At 40.4% G+C, this 23700-nt stretch overlaps 1 protein-coding gene across 1 annotated transcript in view; it reads left to right on the top strand.

Moving 5' to 3' along the window:
- tbc1d10a (TBC1 domain family member 10A) overlaps nucleotides 1-23700 on the top strand; it is a 78662-nt gene that overhangs the window by 45125 nt on the left and 9837 nt on the right. The window contains exons 3-8 of the mRNA XM_033043319.1: nucleotides 7654-7761; nucleotides 8071-8177; nucleotides 10246-10360; nucleotides 12172-12237; nucleotides 16020-16209; nucleotides 17573-17727. Coding sequence (XP_032899210.1) covers nucleotides 7654-7761; nucleotides 8071-8177; nucleotides 10246-10360; nucleotides 12172-12237; nucleotides 16020-16209; nucleotides 17573-17727 — 741 coding nt within the window. The remainder of the gene's footprint in view (nucleotides 1-7653; nucleotides 7762-8070; nucleotides 8178-10245; nucleotides 10361-12171; nucleotides 12238-16019; nucleotides 16210-17572; nucleotides 17728-23700) is intronic.

Genomic DNA, 23700 nt, shown 5'->3' with positions numbered 1-23700 from the left:
TTAGAGATACTGTGTGGAAACAGCCCATTCAGCCCACCGAGTATGTGCTGACCAGTGATCATCCTATACACCAACACTATCCGACACATGGGGGACAATTTACATTTTACAGAAGCCAATTAACCTAATCCTATATGACTTAAGGGGAATGTGGACATTCTGTACAGGCAGCACCCCCTAGTGAAGATCGAACCTGGGCCCCAAATTCCTTTCCATGCTTTTAGTTTCATTTAGATTTTGCCTTTACCTCCATATAATCTTTATATATTATTTCACTGTGTGTTAAAAGAGCCTTGTCTACTATTCATCCTCTATTTGCATTTAAACCAGAACTTTGTCTCAAGTACCCTGGACTCTGATTTTGAAAGGCATTCTGGAGGAAGCAATCATACAGGTGCACAACCTTTTATCCGAAGATCCAAATAACGAAAACCTCCGAATAGCGGCCAATTTTTCGGTCCTTGAAGAAAGGTCCTTGAAAACGTTCACCGAGGGCGGCCCGCAGAGGTGACAGCGGAACCTCCGGTCGGTCCTCGAAGAAAGGGGAACTAAATCCCCATTCATAAAAGAGAAGGTGAGGGTATATTGCGCGGGAGGGTTAATAATTGACAATATGCTGCTGCCTGCCCGCTGAGTTAAAAAGTTCCCACGGTAGACTCACGATACACAGTGTTTCGTGAGTCTTGCGTGGGAACTTTTTAACTCAGCGGGGCAGGCAGCAGCAGATTGTCGCTCGCTTCAGTTTCACCCCACCTACACCCACCCCTCTGCTTCCCGGCCATGTGTGTGACCCCTTCCCTCCCCTCTCCAGCTCCCCGCCCATTGCACCAGCGCAGGGGCTTTGCACTGTCTTCAAGTCGGCGATTGCAGCAGGACCGTGCCAGTCACCGGAGACGTCAGGACCAACGGGACACCGACCCCCAGGCCCACTGCAAGCACGGAGATCCCAGAGACCCACAGCCAGCAGCAGCCAACCTCGTTCCAACTCCAGAGGAAAACTGCAAACTGGCCGGAGACGTCAGGACCACCAGAAGCCGTTCCCCGAGCTGTGCCCCCTCATCGGGACACCGACCCCCAGGCCCACTGCAAGCACGGAGATCCCAGAGACCCACAGCCAACAGCAGCCCAGCCCCGCTCCAACTACAGAGGAACCTGGGTTGCGGATGACGGGGCGCAGCTCGGGGCGTCGTAGGGGCCCATCGGGGAGCGGGTTCCTGTTGGTCCTGACGTCTCCGGCCACCGGCCATCCTCTGGGAACCGTACCGCCCTTGCAGGAGAGTGGGGTTGTTTGCAGTTGCAGAGGGAGGGGGCAAGGGCGGTACAGTTTCCAGTCTCAGCTCCAGTCCAGGGGGGTGGCCGGAGACGTCAGGACCAATGGGACACCGACCCCCAGGCCCACTGCAAGCACGGAGATCCCAGAGACCCACAGCCAGCAGCAACTCCAGCCCCGCTCCAACTCCAGAGGAACACGTAGGGGCAGAAGCTGATGGTGTGCAAGGTACGTCTTGTTCTTGGGGTGGCGGATGAGGGGGCGCAGCTCGGGCTGTGGGCAAACGGCCACTTGTCGACGTAGCGGCCCATCGGGGAGCGGATTCCTCTGGAGGGGGAGGGGGGTAGTGTGCTGTTTGATCGCCCCCTGCTATCCCAGGGACAGGGAGACACAGCGGCTTTTTAGACTGGTGGGCAATCACTTCCAAAGTTCTGCCCACACAGTCAGTACACCTCTCCTACACTGCATTTCATACAAACATTTATTCTGCAAGAAAAAACTACATTGAAGACTCAAACTCGCGACCGAGTTTACTGCCGGGATCAAGGCGCAAACTCGCGACCTTGCAGATATGAGCCGAGCACTCTACCACTGAGCCAGCCATTAAAATCTACGCTAAAAAAATTCCATTCCGAAGGCCGACAAACTCTGAATTACGAAAAGTGTCTGGTCCCAAGGCTTTCGGATAAAAGGTTGTGCACCTGTACCTCCATATTGTCACTCCTTGCTCCTAAAGGCAAACCTGAAGGTCTACATTGGTATCGTGCTGCCTGGATGCAAGTCACAAGAAATCAGTAGCTTTTTCTTGTTGGTTTCTTCCTCTTGCATTTAGATACATTCCCACAAGAGTTGTTTCCCGAGTCAAGCCCAAGTACGAAATAAAAAAGGACTGGAACTAAATTTTGTAATTCAGAGTTTCAGTAGTAGTTACTGTTGGCATTTGAAGATTCACCAGAATTTTAGTGAAGAACGTTACATTGACTGACTCCTAGATCTGTGATGAAATTGAATTTTTGGTCCATAATGTTTCGTCAACGAAGTCAAATTTTTGTTGCATTTTCCATGTTAGAATGACCTTTGTGCTGTTTGCTACAGTGAAATAATATCCTGTTTAGTTTAGAGATACAGCATGGAAACTGGCCCAGCGAGTCCACGTTGACCATCAATCACTCATTCACGCTAATTCATGTTATCCCATTTTCACACCCATTCCCCGCACACTAGGGGCAATTTACAGAAGTCAATTAATCTACAAAAGTGCACATCATTGGAATCAGGGAGGAAACCTACGGGGTCTCGGATAATTTGCAAACTCCACACAGACAGCCTCTTGAGGGCTGGATCAAATCTGGTGCTGTGCGGCAGGAGCTCTACCAGCTGTGCCACTGTGTCGCCCTTTTGTGGTGCATGAATTGTTTTCTCTATTTGAGCTTCCATTGACCACCTCTTAGAATGTTGTAATGCCTCAGTAAAATCAGTTAAGCTTTACAAATGGACCTGCACCCTTTCAGTATAAGATGGTGTATATTAGTGTAAAATGTTGTGGACTTTCAAGCAACTGGTTGTGGGAGGAAATTTTGCATTTTTACCCTCTTCTGTTCTATGGCAAGCATTTAGAAACTTAGTTTCCCTAGTTTATAAATGCTTGCCGTAGAACACAAGGCCCTCTTTCAAGATTTTGAATATCTCATTAATGTTTCTCGATTATTATTATTTTAGCAGCAGTGAATGGTTATTTGAACCATGAATTGACATTGTTTAAATTTGTGTAATCTGTAATCAGACCTCGACTCTCAGAAATGAAACCAGTATATTTTTGAAAAACCTTTTAATTTTATAATCAAAACCATCATTGCAGGAAACTCATTTTGGCAGTGTAGATTTCCATACTACTTCTGAAAAAATTGGTGATTGAAAGACACAGCATAGAAGTAGGCCCTTTAGCCCACTGAATCCACACTGACTATAGATCACCCATTCATGCTAGTTCTATGTTATCCCACTTTCTCATCCATTCGCTACACAAGGAGCAATTTACAGTGGGCCAATTAACCTACAAACCCACACGTTTTTCGGATATGGAATTAAAACAGAGCACCCATGCGGTCATGGAGAACGTGCAAACTCCACACAGACAGCACCCGGGGTCAGATTCAACACTGGTCTCTAGTGCTGTGAGACAGCAGCTCCACCAGCTGTGCCACTGCCACCCCTAGTGATTTAGAGCATGATCAATTTCCAGGTCCAATGCGCTTCTTTAAAATAAGAGAATAGGTACAGATTTTGAAATGTTTCAGTATTAAAAGGGTTAATTTCTCATGTGCAAGGTTTAAAATAAAGTGTTCAGATCCCTGTGTGCATTATTTTCACAAAATCTATTTTTGAACTTTGAAAATGGTCAATGTAACTACGTATTAAAGTTAATTATTATGATAACTGGCTGACTGAAACCATACTTATCACACCCATTCTCGCCCAATGACACTTGCTTACAAGAATTCTTATCTTCTAAATTTTCTGCAACTAACAATGTTTTTATGTTATCTAATGGTGGGCGGTACCTCTTTTTTGTTGGTAATTTATACTTCATCTAATCTAGACTTGGAAGCAGTGTTCTGCACATTGCTTAAGGAGAGATAGGAATCTCTGGATAAATTGCTGCTGAGCATTTGGGAAATGTGCAGACTGGTACAGTGTAGTTCAAATAAACTTTCAGCACATAGTTTCTAAATAGATTTCCTTCCTGAGTAATTGTTCAGTTATGGTTAAATGCAAGGAGCACCGCCTTAAACTATGCTTGAATTTGAAACTGAACAAGTCATTAAAAAATAATGTTTCACTTATTGGTTGACCTTTTTAAGCTTTCATTTATTCAGAATAGATGTGCACTAATGCCTAAATTACTGCAGGCATTATTAGTCTATAAACAATTAACAGGTTTGTGTGACTAGATGCATGGTGAACCATTGTCTGTTGGGCGGTGCATGGTGGATGAGAACTCTCAAGGAAAAGCAAGACGATGAAAGGGAAGATGTATAAACAAAGAACTTTTTAGGACGTGGGAGGAAACCGGAGCACTTGGAAGAAAAGCTTGCGGCCATGGAGAACGTGCAAACTCCACACAGACAACACTAGTGGTTAGGGTCTCTAGTGCAGTGAGGCAGCAGCTCCACCTGCTGTGATACAGTCTGAGAATCACCAGCCAGGTAAATCAGTCCAATTATCCAGAGAAAAATTGCAAATGACTAGGATCGTGTTCATAGATCTAAGTATTCTGAATGAAATATCATTGTGCTGGCATAAAGAGTCATAAATTGGAGTGAAATGGCAAGGAAGAAGGTGGGTTATGGTTAGCCTCGAGGCTATGTATGGCATGAGGAAGCCCTAATGAGCATTGGCCCCTCAGAGCAAGCCAAGAGATTGACAAGAAGGTATATGTATCATTATTCAAGGGACATTGAGCAAGGGATTGTCAGATGGCAGTTGGAATACTTGTTGGGAAAGGGACAGGAAGGCCAAAGTGCTGAGGTGAAAAAATAAAGGTGGCAAGACCATCCAAATATCAGGCATAAGTGCAAAATCTCAAGGTTAAATGTGCATTAATCGCTTTTTTTGAGACCACGCAGCAGTACTACACAAACAACGATTTGTCCAATCTCCTTCACAGCAGCCAGCATCTTATTGAATGTATGGTGCTTCTTGCGCCGCTTTCTATTCTGTTGAGTCCTCAAACTGTCCACATGACTCCTGTGATTGTTTTAATCTCTGCTCGTAGATGTACATTCCATTTAAACTTTCATTTTCTCTGTGCAGCTAAAGTGCAGTTTTCAGAGCTTTGCATACATCATGGATAATTTTTTAATATTTTGAAGCTGAGCTACAGACCCCTAGACTTTTGCCCATTGCCCAGTTTCCCCTCCTTTGATGTTTTATTATTTCCCAAAATGTGATGCCTCCTATGTTTGTAGCTGAATGCTATCTGCCACTCTATGTCCATTTTGCCATTTATCGATATTTCCTTCCAGGTTTCTTTTGGTCCTTGAAACATGGAAACATAACGTTTGACCTTGTGTATCTCAAAATAACGCAAAATGCTGACTTGAATCTGAAGTACTGCTACAAGACATGCATATAAATTTGTAACAGTCTCATAATTATCACTTCCACAAAGATTTCGGATTTGAATTTGCAGTTTGTGATAACCTACATCAGCTGGGTGAGCATATGTTAGTGCAGAGTAACATTGATTTCAATTAGGTAGCGCCATTTTGGAATGTCAGGAAAAAACTAACGCATGACTTAAAATTTTCCAAGATTGTTCATATTTTGGAAGTGAGTTGGAGAAAGGCTTGTGGACACCTTGACTCTCAGTATTTATCAAAATGATGTGTGTACTGAAATGAGGAATTCCTAATGCAAATTCCACTTTGGGGAAAAATGGTTGGTTGGCTTCTGTTTACCTAAGTGGAATGATGGTACATTGGAGAGGGGAATGTTTCATCTGTGGTTGCATTTCCTGCTGGGGCTGACTAGTCCTATCCTTGACAGGCACACCCTCCCACAGTTTTCATAGGTGAAGTTGTCTTTGGCCGTTGGATTGGCGAGTGTGTTGTTGACGTTGACCATTTGGCCTCCAGGAGGAGTCTAAACCTCAAGGGCATGATGATAACAAATATTCTCATCCTCAAAATATTTTTCCATCATTCTAGTGCAGAGTGAATGGTTGGGTCCACTTGTATCTCTGAGCTACCTTTGTAACACCAGCTCCGAGGCATCTTTGCTGCTTTAATTAGAACATCATGTTTTCAATCTTCTTTGTGTGAGATCACTGTACTGACTCTGGCAGCTGCATCCATGATGGTGCATATAGGCTCCTTTCTGTTGCTGCTTGTATCAATGCACTTGGGAAGAGCTATCAACAAGATATTGCCTATTGTAGGCACTAAGACTCAACCAACAACAGTCTGTTATAAAGCCATTCTACATTCAACTACCACAGGGCGTAGCAGTAGAGTTGCAAAATTATGAGGATGCAAAATTATTTAAAGATTTATGAAGAAAAGATGGAAAGTGTCATTGTTGATCTGAAGCTGGTATATTACAACAGTTCACGTTAAAATACAAAACCCTGGCCCTTTTTGGGAATATTAAAAATAAACGTTTTGTGGCACTTGTGGTAGTGCTTGGAATTTAAATTCTTTGGTATCTTATTTATTTGGATATGGAGTGCCACGAGAGAATACTGAATGTGTTCCTTGGTCCTTTTCATTTTGCATGCAATTTTCCAAAGATGATCTTCAGTTGCAGAAAAGTGGCAAGATCATCAGACTTTATTTCTTCCCTTGTGTTTAATGAAAATCATCTGAATTAATCTGCTCCTTTTGCTGTTACATCCTTGCATTGTGATTTTACTGGACTCTTGCTAACCTATGAGTTCACTCGGAAACTAATTGAAAACAGACTCTTTTTAAATGTCTGCAATGTGAAATAAATAGCAAAGGTCAGTTATTTCCTTTGTTTGATTTCAAGATCATAATTTTGCTACAAAAGATTCTTGTTGCATCTAGTAAGTCATTTGTACAAGGAGCCGTGTAATCTTGTGTAAACTATGAAGTCTTTTGTGCGGTTCAGTTGATGTGCATCTTTTTTGCATGCAAGCTTGTTAAATTTGTAGGCAATACTAAAATATGAGTGGAGCCACCGTTATCAGGGGAATTCAATCAGTTAAGTAATTAAGCAAAAATTTGAATGTAATGCTAACAATGCACATTGTGTATATTGTAAATTAAGCTCAGATGCAATGCATTGAGTGCATTTAAAAAAAAACTGGCAGCAAATAAAGATTAATAACGCCTACTACCTTGACAAATGTTTCGCTTCTATGCGTCAAGTCTGTGTCAAATTTTTTTTTATAGCACTCCTGTGTTTTGTGACGATAGTTTGCATTTAAATGCAAGTTGATTATCTAGTTGCTGAAGTTATTTTGAACATCTTGTTTTATTAAAGATGTCATAAGTGCTACTTTTTAAGATTAATGCACAAATTTACTTAATTGTAACGTATGTTACGAGGATCACCAGGATTTATTTTTACAAAGTACTGGAAAGTAAACTTAAAAGGGGACTTGAGTGTTTTTTAAGGGTAGTAAAAGGTTTGAAATTGGGGAAAGGTATCCAGCCAGTATTGATTTGAAGGAAATAATAGCCTTTTTTGTGACATGATAGATTTTATGAGGTAATAACAGTTCAAGTAAAAAAATATTGAATGCAATGAGTCCACATTTAAAAGCATGTGCTTGAGTTAAAATACAAGACAAAAACCTTGCACAGTTAAAAACCATTAAAGAAAGTTGAGTGTGTACTGTTTTTGTTTCTGTGGCACAGGTGAGACTGCGATGTCAGAAAGGAATTCCACCTTCACTGCGTGGACGAGCTTGGCAGTATTTGTCAGGGAGCAAAGTAAAAATGGAACATAATCCAGGGAAGTTTGATGTGAGTATCAAGAGAACATGCTTTATTGGTCATTGGTATTAATAACCATTATATTATTTAGAATGATATGACTTCATATCACTGTCTGCTTCAAGGAACCAGATAACATACAACAAAACCATCACTTGTAAAAGCTTGCTCCCTATTTCCTATAACCTTCTGTGGTGTTCTAGTTCCTTCGGTGCAACTCTACTAAAATATTTTAAGTTGTGTTGTATTTAATGCGGTTGGAAAACTTCAACCATTTACTGCTCTATCAAAATAATGAACATATGAAGTCTGGTGATATAAAGGTTGTTGTTTTCTTAGGAGATGGACCAGTCACCGGGAGATCCAACATGGCTTGATGTAATAGAGAGGGACCTACATCGCCAGTTTCCTTTTCATGAGATGTTTATTGCCCGAGGAGGCCATGGGTATGTGCACTCATTTTTGTATTCAATCCTTTTAAAAAAAAAACGAGAAGCACAATGTTCAAGTTTACTTATACCAGATGAGCAATTTTTTAATTAGTGCTAAAATTTTCTGAAATTAATCTTGAGTCCATCCTGAAATGGTGCATACATGTAGCAACTCTAAGAGATGGGGCAGTACAGTTTGAACTTGCAACAGAATTTTTTTTTAAATCCCACAGTGAAGAACAAGAGTGTGCTTTTTAAGGATTTGAGATGGGATGCACTGTCCTTTTCCCAAAAAATATACCTCCATGGTGCCATTTATGATGGACCTTGCAGAGACCTGGGCATCCTATTAATTTACCTTAATCACATGTTTTAAGTTTCAGTATCTCATCCAAGTTCTTTGCATTATTAATATAATGGATCAGCATTGAAAATTGTTAAATAAAACAATTCATAACTTGTAATTTCTTAAATCTTCTTGAGAACATAGGTTCTCATAAGCCCTCCATTTTTGATTTACAAATGGAAATCTGACAGTAAGGCTTAAAACGTGAGCTAAATGTGAGAATCTATATGTAGAATGTTTCATTATTAGAGCCAGGATTTTGCCATGTGCCTTTTCATGCCTTTTTTAATGATTTCACCAAAATAATGCCCTTTTCACGATCGAGTGCCTAAATCAGCCTTTTTGCCGTTTTGCTAAAAGGTCGTGCTATTTTCTGTAATTGTACCATGATTACAATGACGTTTTCTATGTTAACACGTTAATATTAATGTTATTATTAACATGTTAACATAGTATAACTTAAAAGAACATTTCCACAACCGGGGCAAAACCGGGGGGGCCAACATCGGTTGCTCACTTGTTCATGCTGCTGCCCGCGGGTTCAGCCTTCTCCAAGATCTATTTAAGAAAGAACTGCAGATGCTGGAAAAATTGAAGGTTGACAAAAAATGCTAGAGTAAGTCAGCGGATGAGGCAGCATCTATGGAGAGAAGGAATAGGTGACGTTTCAGGTCGAGACCCTTCTTCAGACTGACGTGGGGGGAAGAAAGGAAGAGGCAGAGACATAGGACTAGAAGAAGAGCGGGGGAGGGGGAGGAAGGAGAAGACCAGGGCTATCTAAAATTAGAGAAGTCAATGTTGATACTGCTGGGGTGTAGACTGCCTAAGCTTGTCTCCTCACTACATTTACTGCTGGCTTCAGTCACAAATCTGAGTTTTCGAGTGATCTGTGCAAGCACTCATTGATGCTGGAATTCCACTGTGGAAATTGGAAAAAAAATCTCTCAGAGGTTTTTTAGAGAAATGCACAGAGAAACATATACCAAGCGAGTCATCATTATGGAAAAATTATGTTGACAGCAACTTCAACATTGTTGTGCAGAAAATTAGAGATGAAGTTACATGCAACAAAACATGCATCTCAATAGACGAGACAGCTGATGCTGTGGGGTGATATGTTGCCAATGTGGTCATAGGTACACTGGAGGCAGGTCAACCATCAAAGGAGTATTTTTTTTGGTCAATAAAAGCCTTTTTCGTGCCTTTTTTGTAATTTTATTATGCCTTTTTGCCTGCCTATTTCAGAGTTTTTTAACGCCTAAACATCCTGGCTCTATTCATTATAAATTAAATGAGCTCCCAATTAAACTCGGCAATAGCAATACCACCGACGTTCAGGTGTTAACGATATTCATGTGTTCAAAATGCAAATTGAATTTGTGGATGTTCATAGTACAGTGTAAGAAGGAGTAAAACACTGTCAGGCTTGAAACGCCATACAAAATGTCAAAAAAGGACAGTGGCGGAGTAACTCAGCAAGTCAGGACCCTTCTAAGGAGAACATGCTGAGTGACATTTTGGGTCAGGACCCTTCTTCAGGCCTAGCCCAAAATGTCACCTATCCATGTTTTCCAGAGATGCTGCTGATCTGTCGAGCTACTCCAGCACTAGTGTCTTTTTTTTGTAAACCACCATCTGCAGTTCCTTGTGTATAATAACGGCAAAGAAGCTGTGCTCATTTTGCTTTATACTCAAAATTCACTAGATTTTTATTTTCGTCCTCTGTTTTTATTAAAGGCAACAAGATCTATATAGAATTCTAAAAGCGTACACGATTTACAGACCGGAGGAGGGGTACTGTCAGGCACAGGCTCCAATAGCTGCCGTTCTTCTAATGCACATGCCTGCTGAGGTAATTGAACTTCCTGTTTTTCTCATTGTTCAAATTGAATGTGGAATGTCTATTTGGAGAAAATTATGTTTTGAGTGTTTAAAAATGCACGCAAAATGGGGAAGCTTCGCAACCTTGTTTTCACTCCGTGGAGGTCAACACTTCCTCACAGGAAGGCAAAATCAGAAGTGGAGTTGATCTCTCCCTTACACCAGTTTTGGTGTCTGCTTGCAGAGAAATACCAAAACCTAACTGGAAATGGTGCCATGGAAAGAGAAGTAAACATTTAAAAGATTTGAGAGGTGTTTATGGTGCCAGTTCCCTTTCTTTTCTGTGGATGGTTTGACACTTGTCTGATGTTTCAAAGCTGGCAGCTACAATATGCAAGAAGCATTGTTTTCTCTCGTATTAAGATGCACATGGAATTCAACTTTAATGTATGTATTATATCTGGGTGCAGCTTGGCCTGGAAGGAACATTTCAGGTGTTCATTACTATCTATCTCACGTTTCACATTAACAAATCAATAATATAACTTTGATGAATGAATTGAGGAAGTGAATTAGTTAGGAACCACCAAATATGTTGTAATAAAACTATTCAACAGCCACCAATCAGTTACGGTATAAAACTAATCTCGGACCTATGTAAAGCGGCACAACATTTTTTTTTGAACCATTATTCATCTACAATTAAAAATGTTTTTTTTTGCTTTGGTTTCTAACATTTCTTAGCCTTCCCACAATGGCTCTTGTTATGCAAATTAAAACATGCCTTTAACATTTTTGTAACTACATTCATTAAGGTTTTTATTTTTGGTAGCCTGGCTCTCTTAATCTCTCTGCTTGTAAAAAATTGAGATCTGCAGTTGAGCTTTGTATTTTCATTTTCTTGACCCCAAAATGACAGTGCATCAACATGATTCCTTCATTGCAATAATCAAACTTTACTTTCTCTTGTAAACGGGTTTCTAAGAAACATGATCATTCAACATGAACAGTTAAATAAACCTCTGGCTTGACTCTGCTCTCTATTGTCCTTCTCCATTTGAACTTCAATGGATCAGTGTATGAATTTTCTCCAGTCATTAACCACTGGTAGTCGGTGACCGTAGCGAAGTTCTGGGCACCATACCTTGCGAAAAATACAGTGACTAGAATTAGTATAATTTTATTTGCTATAATGATATCGCTAAGTTAATACAAGCAGAAATTGTATCTGTGGAGGGCTAAAAGAGGTGATTAATCAAAGTTTGAAAAAAAGTGGGCAGAAAGGGAAATTAGTTCTGCTGGTAGGAAAATCTAGAATTAGGTAATCATTATTTACAAATAAGACCCAGTCCAGGTAAGATTAGGAAACAAATCTAAAAGGAAATTTGGAACTCTCTTCTGCAAAGAGCAACTGATGTTGGATCGCTTAGAAAAGTTAGATTGTTGTTAAGGAGGTATTACATGAAATTATGTGAAAGCTACATTGTGAAGTTGGGTGTCATGATTTCATTGCATGGTGGAATAGGCTGGAGGGGCTAATTGATAATGTTTCTGTAAAGTGAGTTAGGAATGGATCTTTTCCTCTCAACTTCTATTAGCATATTTAACCAGAGACCTGTCATTTTGGCTCTTCTTTCAACGGTCCAAGTCCTCATGTCTCCAGTTTGTGTCTTGAGGCTCACCTAAACGAGTCAACTACTACACAACTCCAAATATGATAAATTTCACTATATAATAATTATACTAACACAGGCCAGTGATTCCTAATCTTGCACATATTTCAGAACTGCTGCTGTTCTCTGCATTAACATGTCTGATTTATCATTTTGCTTTGTTGTGCAGCAAGCTTTTTGGTGCCTCGTTCAGATCTGTGAGAAATACCTTCCGGGATATTACAGTGCTGGATTGGTGAGTTTATTTTAAACTTACAGATGGCATTATTGAATTTTAGAAAGTAGAACGAGATTACCTTAGTTGTAGGCACGGAAGGAGTGAAGAACAGAAAGAAAATGGTGAGGATTTGTTTTGTAGCCATGCACAATAACAAGATGTGCTATTCCAATGTAACTAAATATATGTATCATAAAGAAATAGTCAGAATATGCACCCTTTGCGTACCCTATTTGATGTATTGGTTTATTGTCACATATACCGCGATACAATAAAACATCTTTTTGCATATTATCCAGGCAGATTATACCATACATGAGTACAACAATCAGCGCACAAGAGAATGGAAACAATGCAGAATATCGTGTTATAGCCAGAAAGAGTGCAGATTAAAAAAGTGCAAGGGCTACAACGAGGCGGATAGGGAGATTGGAAATTCAACGTTGTCATACGAGAGGTCCATTCAAGAGCATAACAGTGGGGAAGGCTGTAGTGCATTGATGATAGCTTCCTGGCGCTAATTTTATTAAAATCAGTAAAAAGTTGATTTGTAAATGAAGTACAATCTTGGGATTTGGTTTGTAAATCTGCTCTCTATTGTCCTTCTCCAATTGAACTTCAATGGATCGGGGTATGAATTTTCTCCAGTCATTAACCACTGGTAGTCGGTGACTGTAGCGAAGCACTTTACAGCGAGGGGAGCTTTCGCAAAGTGGCACTTTTGTGTCGCTGGCATTGCTTTAATTTGACTAATCAGAAATTTGCACGTCATAGAAATGTGACAATCTACATCTTTTATTAAGAAAACGTGAAGCTTTTATTCGTGTGACTTGAGGTGTATTCCAGAAATGTACTTCCATTTTTTTTTAAAAAGAAAGCTGCAAAGTGACAGATCTAAAAAAATATTTAAAAACCTTGTGTGATGCTGCAGGTAAAAAGTTCAGATGTGTAATATTGATTTCACATTGACAGCCTGTAGTTTTAATTTAATTTTAAGAATATTACTGAAATATCTTTTGTCTACTGTAAGTTTAGCTGAGTGGTTATTTTCTGCTTGCTTTACCTTCCCAATGCCCCAGACAAACCTGCTACTGAGGATGGAATTCAATCCTTAAACCTTCATTTGTGCAAACACTTAGCTGTTGCACATTTCTTGACCTTTAAGTTTTTACTGTTCGGTTTAGATTTTGTTTCCCAAGACTAGTTGCTAGATACAGTTGCCTTTATCTATTAATTTGGCAGCATCTCAGTTCTGCTGTTTTCCATCATGAAGGAGCTTAGCTTTGCTCTGACAGTGCCACTCCAGCCCCTGTTGCTAAAACTTTTCTTTCAGCTAGAGTGTATTATGTCGTATACAGTAGTGGCATTGTGCAGAAATCCCCTGTGAGAAACTAATACACTGCCTGGATTGCCATAAAAGCTCAATAAATGAGATGAAATGTCTGATTGTCAAGAGGTTGTCTTAGTGCCTCAAATACTTGCAAATTCCACTGATATTAACATCATTTTATTCTTGAAGGATCTAGTTGCTAGTCACATAAAAGTGCCACTTTGTTCATTTGGCTGTTTGTTGGATTTCATCACAGTTCTACTTCTGCAACACTGCAGAAGGACAACACACATTTATGTGCTGTGTTCCATTTTCTACATACTTGTCCTAAAGACGTTGACTCTGCGCAGTGCAATTCCACAGTTGCTGGAAGTCCTTTGCTATGTCACACAAGCAGCTTTACTAATGCATGAACTTGGCAGTAAATGTAATTGGGTGATTTGACTAAATGAGCCTGATGCTATTCACGATGCAGTTTCTAGCTGAAATTCTCTTTTCTTTGACTTTCTGGCTCTGGATGTAAGGCTGGGACTGCCTTAGAACAAGTTGAGAATTGAGTTAAAGAATACATTGCCAGTTACTCACCAATTTTGGCTTTCATGTAAACTTATTATATGATTAACCCTTAAGATCAAATCTGGGTCTCTGGTGCTGTGAGGCAGGAGCTCTACCAGCTGTGCCACTGTGCCGCCCTTTTGTGGTGCATGAATTGTTTTCTCTATATTTGAGCTTCCATTGACCACCTCCTCTTAGAATGTTGTATTGCCTCAGTAAAATCATAGTTAAGCTTTACAAATGGACCTGCACCCTTTCAGTATAAGATGGTGTATATTAGTGTAAAATGTTGTGGACTTTCAAGCAACTGGTTGTGGGAGGAAATTCTGCATTTTAACCCTCTTCAGCATTCTTCCCTAGTTTCTAAATGCTTGCCTTGGAACACTTCTTCATCTTCTTCTTCTTCTTCTTTTGTGTGGCGTGCACAGCCTAAAGTTGTTGGAAAACTTGTTCTATTTGATCTTCCATTTGTGCACGTCGAGTTGATTGCATTAGTCGAAACAGGGCGGGCCACGTGAAGGTTGCAATCTTCCACCCCGCCTTGGAACACAAGGCCCCCTTTCAAGATTTTGAATATCTCATTAATGTTTCTCGATTATTATTATTTTAGCAGCAGTGAATGGTTATTTGAACCATGAATTGACATTGTTTAAATTTGTGTAATCTGTAATCAGACCTCAACTCTCAGAAATGAGACCAGTATATTTTTGAAAAACCTTTCAATTTTATAATGAAAACCATCATGGCAGGAAACTCATTTTGGCAGTGTCGATTTCCATACTACTTCTGAAAGAATTGGTGATTGATTGAAAGACACAGCCTGGAAGCAGGCCTTTTAGCCCACCAAGTCCACACTGACTATAGATCACCCATTCATACTAGTTTTATGTTGTCCCACTTTCTCATCCATTCGCTACACAAGGGGCAATTTACAGTGGGCCAATTAACCTACAGACCCACACGTTTTTCGGATATGGAATTAAAACAGAGCACCCATGCGGTCACGGACAACGTGCAAACTCCACACAGACAGCACCCGGGGTCAGGATCAAACACTGGTCTCTAGTGCTGTGAGACAGCAGCTCCACCAGCTGTGCCACTGCCACCCCTAGATATTTAGAGCATGAACAATTTCCAGATCCAATGCACTTCTTTAAAATAAGAGAATAGGTACAGATTTTGAAATGTTTCAGTATTAAAAGGGTTAATTTCTCATGTGCAAGGTTCAAAATAAAGTGTTCAGATCCTTGTGTGCATTATTTTCACAAAATCTATTTTTGAACTTTGAAAATTGTCAATGTAACTACGTATTAAAGTTCATTATTATGATAACTGGCTGACTGAAACCACACTTATCACACCCATTCTCGCTTAATGACACTTGCTTACAAGAATTCTTATCATTCTTATTCACGATGTAGTTTCCAGCTGAAATTCTCTTTTCTTTTACTTTCTGGCTGGTTGTAAGGCTGGGACTGCCTTAGAACAAGTTGAGAATTGAGTTAAAGAATACATTGCCAGTTACTCACCAATTTTGGCTTTCAAGTAAACTTATTATACGATTAACCATTAAGATATTTGATGTCTAGCTTGGAATACACTTGTTCTGTGTTTATAATTGCTCCATTAACAACATGCAAATTGAAGTTGAGTGCAATTTGTACAGAATTCTAAGGATTAGTTATATAAGTGGTTCAGATTAGGGAATAAAAGACAGTGCTGTAGTAACTAAACAGGTCATGCGGTATCCCGGGAGAACATGGGTGGGTGACATTTTGGGTTGGGACCCTTCTTGAATGATCAAATTAAGGCAATGGATTAAAGGCTTGAGTGCAAATGTTATTTAAAATTGTGTCACGCCAGGCATTTTCGGAGAGAAATGGGCTACTTCATACATTTTGTGATGTGTTTTCAGGAAGCAGTTCAGTTGGATGGGGAGATCTTCTTTGCCTTGTTGCGCAAGGTTTCAACAGCAGCGTATAAGCACCTTAACAAGCACAAAATTGACCCCATCCTCTACATGACCGAGTGGTTCATGTGTGCTTTTTCAAGAACTTTACCATGGGTGTCGGTGCTGAGAATTTGGGACTTGTTCTTTTATGAAGGTAGGTAATTAATACAATCTTGCATTATTTACTATATATTAACGCTTCTAACACATTTGACACCTAACTCTTGATGCAATGTAATATGGTTAGAGATCAGTAATCTTGAGTGCATTTGAACGTTTGGCCAAGAACCGCGAGCGATAATGCTAAGCACTTGTCTCGCTGAAAGACCTACAAGCAGCACTGTAAGTATAAAATTAGATTTCCTTTTAAATAGCAATAATAGTGTTCCAAGAGGGTATTTCTCAAAACATTTAGTGATTAATTTTGATTAGTTTAGATGAAGGGTTGTTGACAACTTAGAGCAGAGTTTATTTAATGAACATCTTTTAATTGCTGAAATCACTTTGAAATCCTGTTTTCCTTTTCTAATAAGAAATTAATTTGATTGTAGACAAAAGTACTGGAGAAACTCAGCGGGTGAGGCAGCATCTATGGAGCGAAGGAAATAGGCAAGGTTTCGGGCCAAAATCCTTCTTCAGACTGATGTTGGGTGGGGGGGGGGGGGGCTGGAAGAAGAAAGGCATAGAGGCGGTGCAGTGAGAGAGGAGGTTGTAAAACTGTATTCGGAGGGAGGAGGAGAAAAGTAGGCATACCTTGAGGAGATATCGCGGTGGAGTAGACAAAATGTTCAAGAAGGAACTGCAGATGCTGGATAAATCGAAGGTAGACAAAAGTGCTGGAGAAACTCAGCGGGTGAGGCAGCATCTATGGAGCGAAGGAAATGGGCAACGTTTCGGGCCAAAACCCTTTTTCAGACTGATGGTGGGAGGGGTGGGGGTGGGAAGAAGAAAGTGAAATCATGATTGTTTGCATTTAGCAGGAGCAGATTACTTTTCTGCACTTCTTCTGCAATGCTTTTTGCAGACTACTTTGAAGTCTCGTTCAAAATTATGAATGCAAAGACACATCCCTTAATCATTTGCAGGAAAGAGCACTATCTTTGTTCCTTTAGTTTAGTTTATTATTGTCACATGTACTGAGGTACAGCGAAAAGCTTTTTGTTGTGTGCTATGCCAGTCAGCCAAAAGACTCTACATGATTACAATCAAGCTATCCATAGTTTCCATAGATACGGAATAAAGGGTGTAATATTTAGTACAAGATGTTTAAAGTTTAATAACGTTACTTTACCTTATTTTCTATATTCTCTTGAAATCTGCTTGAGGTTAGTCAATGCAGTAACTTTGCAAAAAAATGAAATGACTAGGCAGAAGTTCCAGGTTTGAAAACAATTCTGTTCCTTGCATCGTTTGTCAGACGCCTAATATAATGCAGATTGTTTGCTCAATAGAGCCTAATGTTCCTGATGCTATGAATTCGGTCAATTGCCACTTTCTTTTGTTTTTGTTCTATCCAGGTGTAAAAGTGATATTTCGTGTTGGCCTCATTCTGCTGAAGTACACTCTTGGCTCATCAGACAAACTGAAGAAATGTCAGGGCCAATATGAGACGATGGAAAAGCTTCGTGGCATTGATCCCAGATATATGCAAGAAGCTTTTCTTGTTCGAGAGGTAAGAAACTGATCATAACTTTTTTATATCGGAATGTTACATGACGGAATAACTCATACTTATGGGACGACAGATGGCACAATGGGCTAAGTGTTCGGCTGGCAACCGGAAGGTAGCCGGTTCGAATCCAGCTTGGAGTGCATACTGTCGTTGTGTCCTTGGGCAAGACACTTCACCCACCTTTGCCTGTGTGTGAGTGATTGGTGGTGGTCGGAGGGGCCGTAGGCGCAGATTGGCAGCCAAGCTTCCGTCAGTCTGCCCCAGGGCAGCTGTGGCTACAGAAGTAGCTTACCACCACCGAGTGTGACTGAGGAGTGAATGAATAATGCGATGTAAAGCACCTTGAGTATTAGAAAGGCGCTATATAAATCCCATCCATTATTATTATTATTATACTTATTGTAATATCGATTGCAATCCACAGTGAAACAATCTTGACGCAGGTGTGTTGAAAATGTATGACATCTCATCAGATATTTGCTGTGGTGGGGGGGGGGGGGGGGAAGAGAGATAGCTAAGCTAGTGACATTTAAGGCACCACATGTTGATTAGTATGGGGAAGATATTGGTCCAATATTATATCAAGGACTTGATCTTAGATAGTATGCTTAATATCACAAAACAGAAGTTCATTTTAACACAAGTTGGATTTCGGCAGCATCACTAGAGAGAGGGAACAGTTAACATTTCAGATCAAGAGCCTGTCATTGGGAGCTGTTAACATCCTGAATGTTTCCAGCACCTGCCGTTTTGTTGCATTCTGAAATGGTACAATACAATACAACGGAAGCAATGTGACCACCATTAAAGGAAGTATTGGAAATAATGTCTGTAGACTTGGTCAAAGGAGAAGAATTAAGAAGCATCTTAAAAGGAAGATGCATGTTGAAAGTTGGTACAGGATGAGCGTGGGTTTACAGAAGGGACGAGGTGGGAGGCGTTCCCAGGAGAGGCTGGAAATGGTCTTGTCTGAAGGCAGTGGGAAGAAGGAGAAGATCATCAACCGTTTGCTGAAGGCCATTGAAGATCATTGTTATGGAGCTGGAAGGAGGATTTAGAAACACAGAACTGCAGATACTGGTTTATACCAAAGATAGACACAAAGTGCTGGAGTGCCTCAGTGGGTCATCTCACAAAGAATGGGTAATGTTTTTGGTCGAGACCTTCTTCAGATTGTCTATCTTTGGAAGGAGGATGTCCTGTGGAGAGAAGATATGACGTTGGACGTTCCATTTAAAGTCAAGTCGGACACTCGAGGTTGTACATCGTCTTGCACTGATTTGGACAACAACCAGAGAGAGGGGTGTATGGGTAGGTGTTGACATTGTCAGGAAGACCAAAATTATTGTGTTGAAATAAATTTATGCAAGAACAATGCAAGCAACTCTTGAGGCCACAGAGTGCAGGGGAAGATTATACAAATGTACATTAGGAACAGGCCCAGGTGCCTGCTGTGGCATTTAACATATCATCCCTGTGGACCACCACTTACTACACCTTGCCAGTGGGCGGCAAAGTGGCAGAGTTGCTGCCTTACAGCGCCAGAGACTACAGGTTCTGACTACGGGTGCTGTCTGTATGAAGTTTGTACATTCTCCCTGTGACTGCCTGGGATTTTTATGGGTGCTTGGGGTTCTTCCCACACTCCAAAGAGACACAGGTTTGTTGGTTTCTGTAAAGCTGTCCCTCATGTCTAGGATAGAACCAGTGTATGGGGTCAAAGGGCATGTTTCTGCGCTGTATCTCAAGTCTAAAGCCAGAAAAGGCATCTGTGGATGCCTGATTTTCCTGTTGGCTGGCATGTTAGTCCCTCTTCACCACCCTATGGGCCTTAATACAATTAAAGTGACTGGCTTGCTGTGGGTTCACCTAACCCCTCCCCTCAACTCTCCTATTCACCACATTTCCACTTTGAACTGGCAAAGATCTGAGTAATCCCAGTAGATCGAGGCTTCACCTTGGACTGGAAGTCCAGACATGGAGGATAGTAAGCAAAGATCCTATAGCGAAGGCAGGAGAATGTGGTTGAGAGGGAAAGATAGGTCATCCATGATTGAATGGCAGAGTAGACTTGATGGGCTGAATGGCCAAATTCTCTCCAAGAAGTTGTGAAGCTCTGGAGAACTTATGATGCTCTGACATTCCAGTAAAGGAAGTTTGGATTTGCTTCTATTAGACCTTGGCAACGTTTTCTGGTAAAAATTGACATGCTGATGCAAGTGTGTTGTGCCAAATTGTTTTGAGGGTCAATAATAATGGACTTTTTGCAATAGATTTAATGTAGCGCTTGTATATTTCCTTGGTTTGTAAATTTCCCTTGTGTAATCAGAAAAGGAAATTACTTTTATTAATTTTATCTTGTATAGGAAGTCCTTTAATGTTACTGTCTTTCAGAAAGCTGTTGATTGTTGCTGATGTAGCCTATTTCTGTGCAGAGGGTTTTGTTTTGATTTAAAACAACTTAACCTGCAGAGTAACATTACATTTGTTACAGATCTATTTGGGGTTTATTTGTAGCTTAACAACAGAATCAGCAATTACTCATAGGTTAATTCTTTATATTTTACCCAAATTTAAGTTGATCTAAATTATGCTAGTGCTGGGATAACTTTAATAGGAATTTGTTTCTGTGGATATCATGCCTAAATAATTTACAATTTAGTGTTTATCGTTCTGCAAATCTCCATTTATATTAAAAAATGAGATAACAAGGTAATGTTTACAAGGTGCACAGCAGTAGAGCTATTGCCTCACAGTGCAAGAGACCTGGATTTGATCCTGACCTCAGGTGCTAACTGTGTGGAGTTCCCACAGTTTCCCTATGACTGTAGGGTTACTCTGGGTGCTCATCCCAAAGACGTTTGTAGGATCATTGGCTTCTGTAAATTGCCCCTAAATGTAGGAATGGGATAACTGTGTGAATGGATGATTGATAGTCAGTGTGGACTAGATAGGCCTGTTTTCATGCTGTATCTCTAAACTAAACCGCATGTAGTGTCAGATTGATGTATTATATATTAGAAATTACTGTTTAATCAGTCTATTTTAAAGATAAACTGCTGGATTCTAGATTTACAAGAAAACGCTGAATAGTTAGGATGAGGAATTGGTTTGTTTTATGAAAGAGGCCAATCACTCGAAATAAAATTAATACGTTTTTCTAGTTGGCAAATTTGTATTTGGTAGCATTTTTCTGTGTGTTTCTATTGGCCCGCGAAACAGAACAATTTCTACCTATGCTGTTGTAGCCTGAAAACTAGACATTGGCATTTCTTTCTAATTCTGTTTGTTACTTCCAAAGTCCCAAGGGATCTTTGAGACTCGCTTCCATTTCTGCACTGCCCTCTGTCCTTTCATCATTGTTGTTTGTCTTTGCCTTTGGTAATAAGATTTGATTCCAATTCTGATTTTGCATCGCATTGATCACAACCACCCCTACCCCTCATCACAAAGCTAGTCTGTCTGACGTATTAGTATTGAGCACAAATTTTCACCAAATAACTATCAAGACTATTGCATTCAGTCACCACCAGATTTTTTTCCCCCATTAGGGCTTAGCTCCATTCTTGTCCCTGGCCACTGTCTGAGGATGAACCAGACTATTTGCAACCTTGGCGTTGTTTTTGCCCTGTTCTTAGCCTCTGGCGCTGTACTCTCTTTGTTATCAAAACTATAAATTTCCACCTCGGCCAAGTTGTCTGCCTTTGCCCCTGTTGGATTAGTCAAGTACGGGTGTTTCATTTTCTCCTACCTTTCACCTTCTTTGTAACTTTGGGTTATCAAAATCCCAATATCTTAATTTAAACAAAATCTTACTTGCCCGAGTTCTTCTTCTCTGACCTGTGTCGGGATCTTCAGTACAACACCTTTCTTTTGGTTGATTACCTTCCTCTTTTCAAGGCATTCCTTGAGTTTATGTTTATGTTATAAATGTTTATGTGATGTGCATTCATATATTGTACTTAAATATTAAAAATACGTTATGGTGGTGCTTCTACTGTTACTTTAGAGCAACTATTGCCAAAGCTTTTATATTCTGTCCTTAAAGAGTTGGTGATTCTTGTGTAGACTTAGACTCATTGCTTGTCTGAAATGTCAGACTCAAAGTCTGAAGAAAGGTCTCAACCCGAAACGTCACCCATTCCTTCTCTCCGGAGATGCTGCCTGTCCCGCAAAGTTACTCCAGCATTTTGTGTCTAGACTTACAGACTCGTTGCTTGAGTGCAATATAAAGTGTCTTTGGCTGGTAAAGTTGCTGCCTCACAGTACCAGAGACTCGGGTTCAATCCTAAGCTTGGGTGCACGTTCTCTCTGTGATGTCTTTGGTTTCTTCCGGGTGCTGTGGTTTGCTCCCACATTCCAAAGACGTGTGGGTTTGCAGGTTAATTGGCCTTTGCGAATTGCTCATTGCGTGTAGGAAGTGAATGACAAGGTGGAATTACAGGGGGAAAAAAATACACAAAGTATTGGAGTAACTCGACGGGTCAGGCAGCATCTCTGGAGAACATGGATAGGTGATGTTTCGGGTCAACCTTTCTTCAGACTCGCGCCACACAACATGATTGATGCTCGACGTGGATTTGGATGGCCGAAGGGCATATTTCCAAGCTGTGTCTTTAAACTAAACTGATTCAGTCCATGAGCTGGAGTGGAGTTCTGAATATTTTTGGACATGACCTGCTGGAAAAAATACTTTTTAAATAAGTCCCTCACTTTGGGTAAACATACAGCCATTTTGGTGCTGCAAACATTTTTCGTTAGTTTGTCAACTTTGTTCAGGAATGTATGGTGAGCATGTCGAACAAGTTGATGTACAACATTCCAAAAAGCAATATCTAATTACAAAATACACCAACTGCAGACACACCTAGTAATGACGTCCTAGAAACTAGGGTTGGGATACCTGAGCAATCGCTAATGAAAATACTAGTTTCATCTTTATGCCTGGAATGACTGCATCAAGCCACATCCTCAAATTTAAAGTGAGGAGTGAGATTCAGTCAATGATGAATTTGCATGACTCCACAAAAAAGATTAAAATCAAAGTTAAAACTTTGCTGAAATGAGACAACTGCTGAGCTCAGAAGAAAACCCTTAGCATCTGTGCTATTAGTAAATATTTTAATTGGAGCTGCAAAATTAATTAATGGAGAAAAGTTTTTGTTTTGGAGATACAGCATAGAAACAGGATCTTTGGCCCACCGAGTCCACCGACCACCGAGCCCACCGACCAGCCCGTACACTGGTTCTATCCTACACACTAGGGGTAATTTACAAACCCGAACATGGAGGGAACCGGAGCACCCGGACAAACCCCATGTGGTCACATGGAGAAGGTACAAAGTCCGTACAGATAACACCTGTAGTCAGGGTCAAACTCTGTCTCTGGCGCTGTAAGGCAGCAACTCCAGGCAGGCAGGTGTGATTAGTTTATTTTATATGCGTCATGAGGTATTCATGCATTCTTTCCATACATAAACCTCGTCATCATAGTCACATAATATTTATATTATTAGATCAATATAAAGTTATTGATCAGATTGTTGTAGAAATGCATCTAATGTCCTTCAGGGAAGAAATCCTCCAGTGAGCCTTAATATATGACTCCAAATCCATCAGTCTAGTTGACTCTTAAGTTGCTGTTTAATATCCTAACCAGGTCAAGAGAGGAGATAAATGTTGGCATTGTCACCAAACTCCACATCCAATGGTTGAAAGTGAACTTGCATGAATTCAAGGTCGGTGACTCATTTGTATTGGTCATTTCACTAGTGAGTGTAGATAATTATAATTGTCTTGAAACTCCTACATCAAACAGTTGTTCCAGTGCGCTGTGTAACGGGTTCTAAGGAAGTTTGCACTCCCCCACGTTTCCCATTTTTGTGCTTTCACAGCTGTTCTCAGTGTGCGTATCGACACATTTCCTGCCTGTTCTAGACATATGATCGTGATGGTTCACCAGAGTTGTGGTCG

Source organism: Amblyraja radiata, chromosome 25 (genome assembly GCF_010909765.2).
Source record: "Amblyraja radiata isolate CabotCenter1 chromosome 25, sAmbRad1.1.pri, whole genome shotgun sequence".
Lineage (NCBI taxonomy): Eukaryota > Metazoa > Chordata > Chondrichthyes > Rajiformes > Rajidae > Amblyraja > Amblyraja radiata.
Note: the sequence above shows the minus strand (reverse complement) of the source record. Positions and strands in the feature narration are given on the sequence as shown.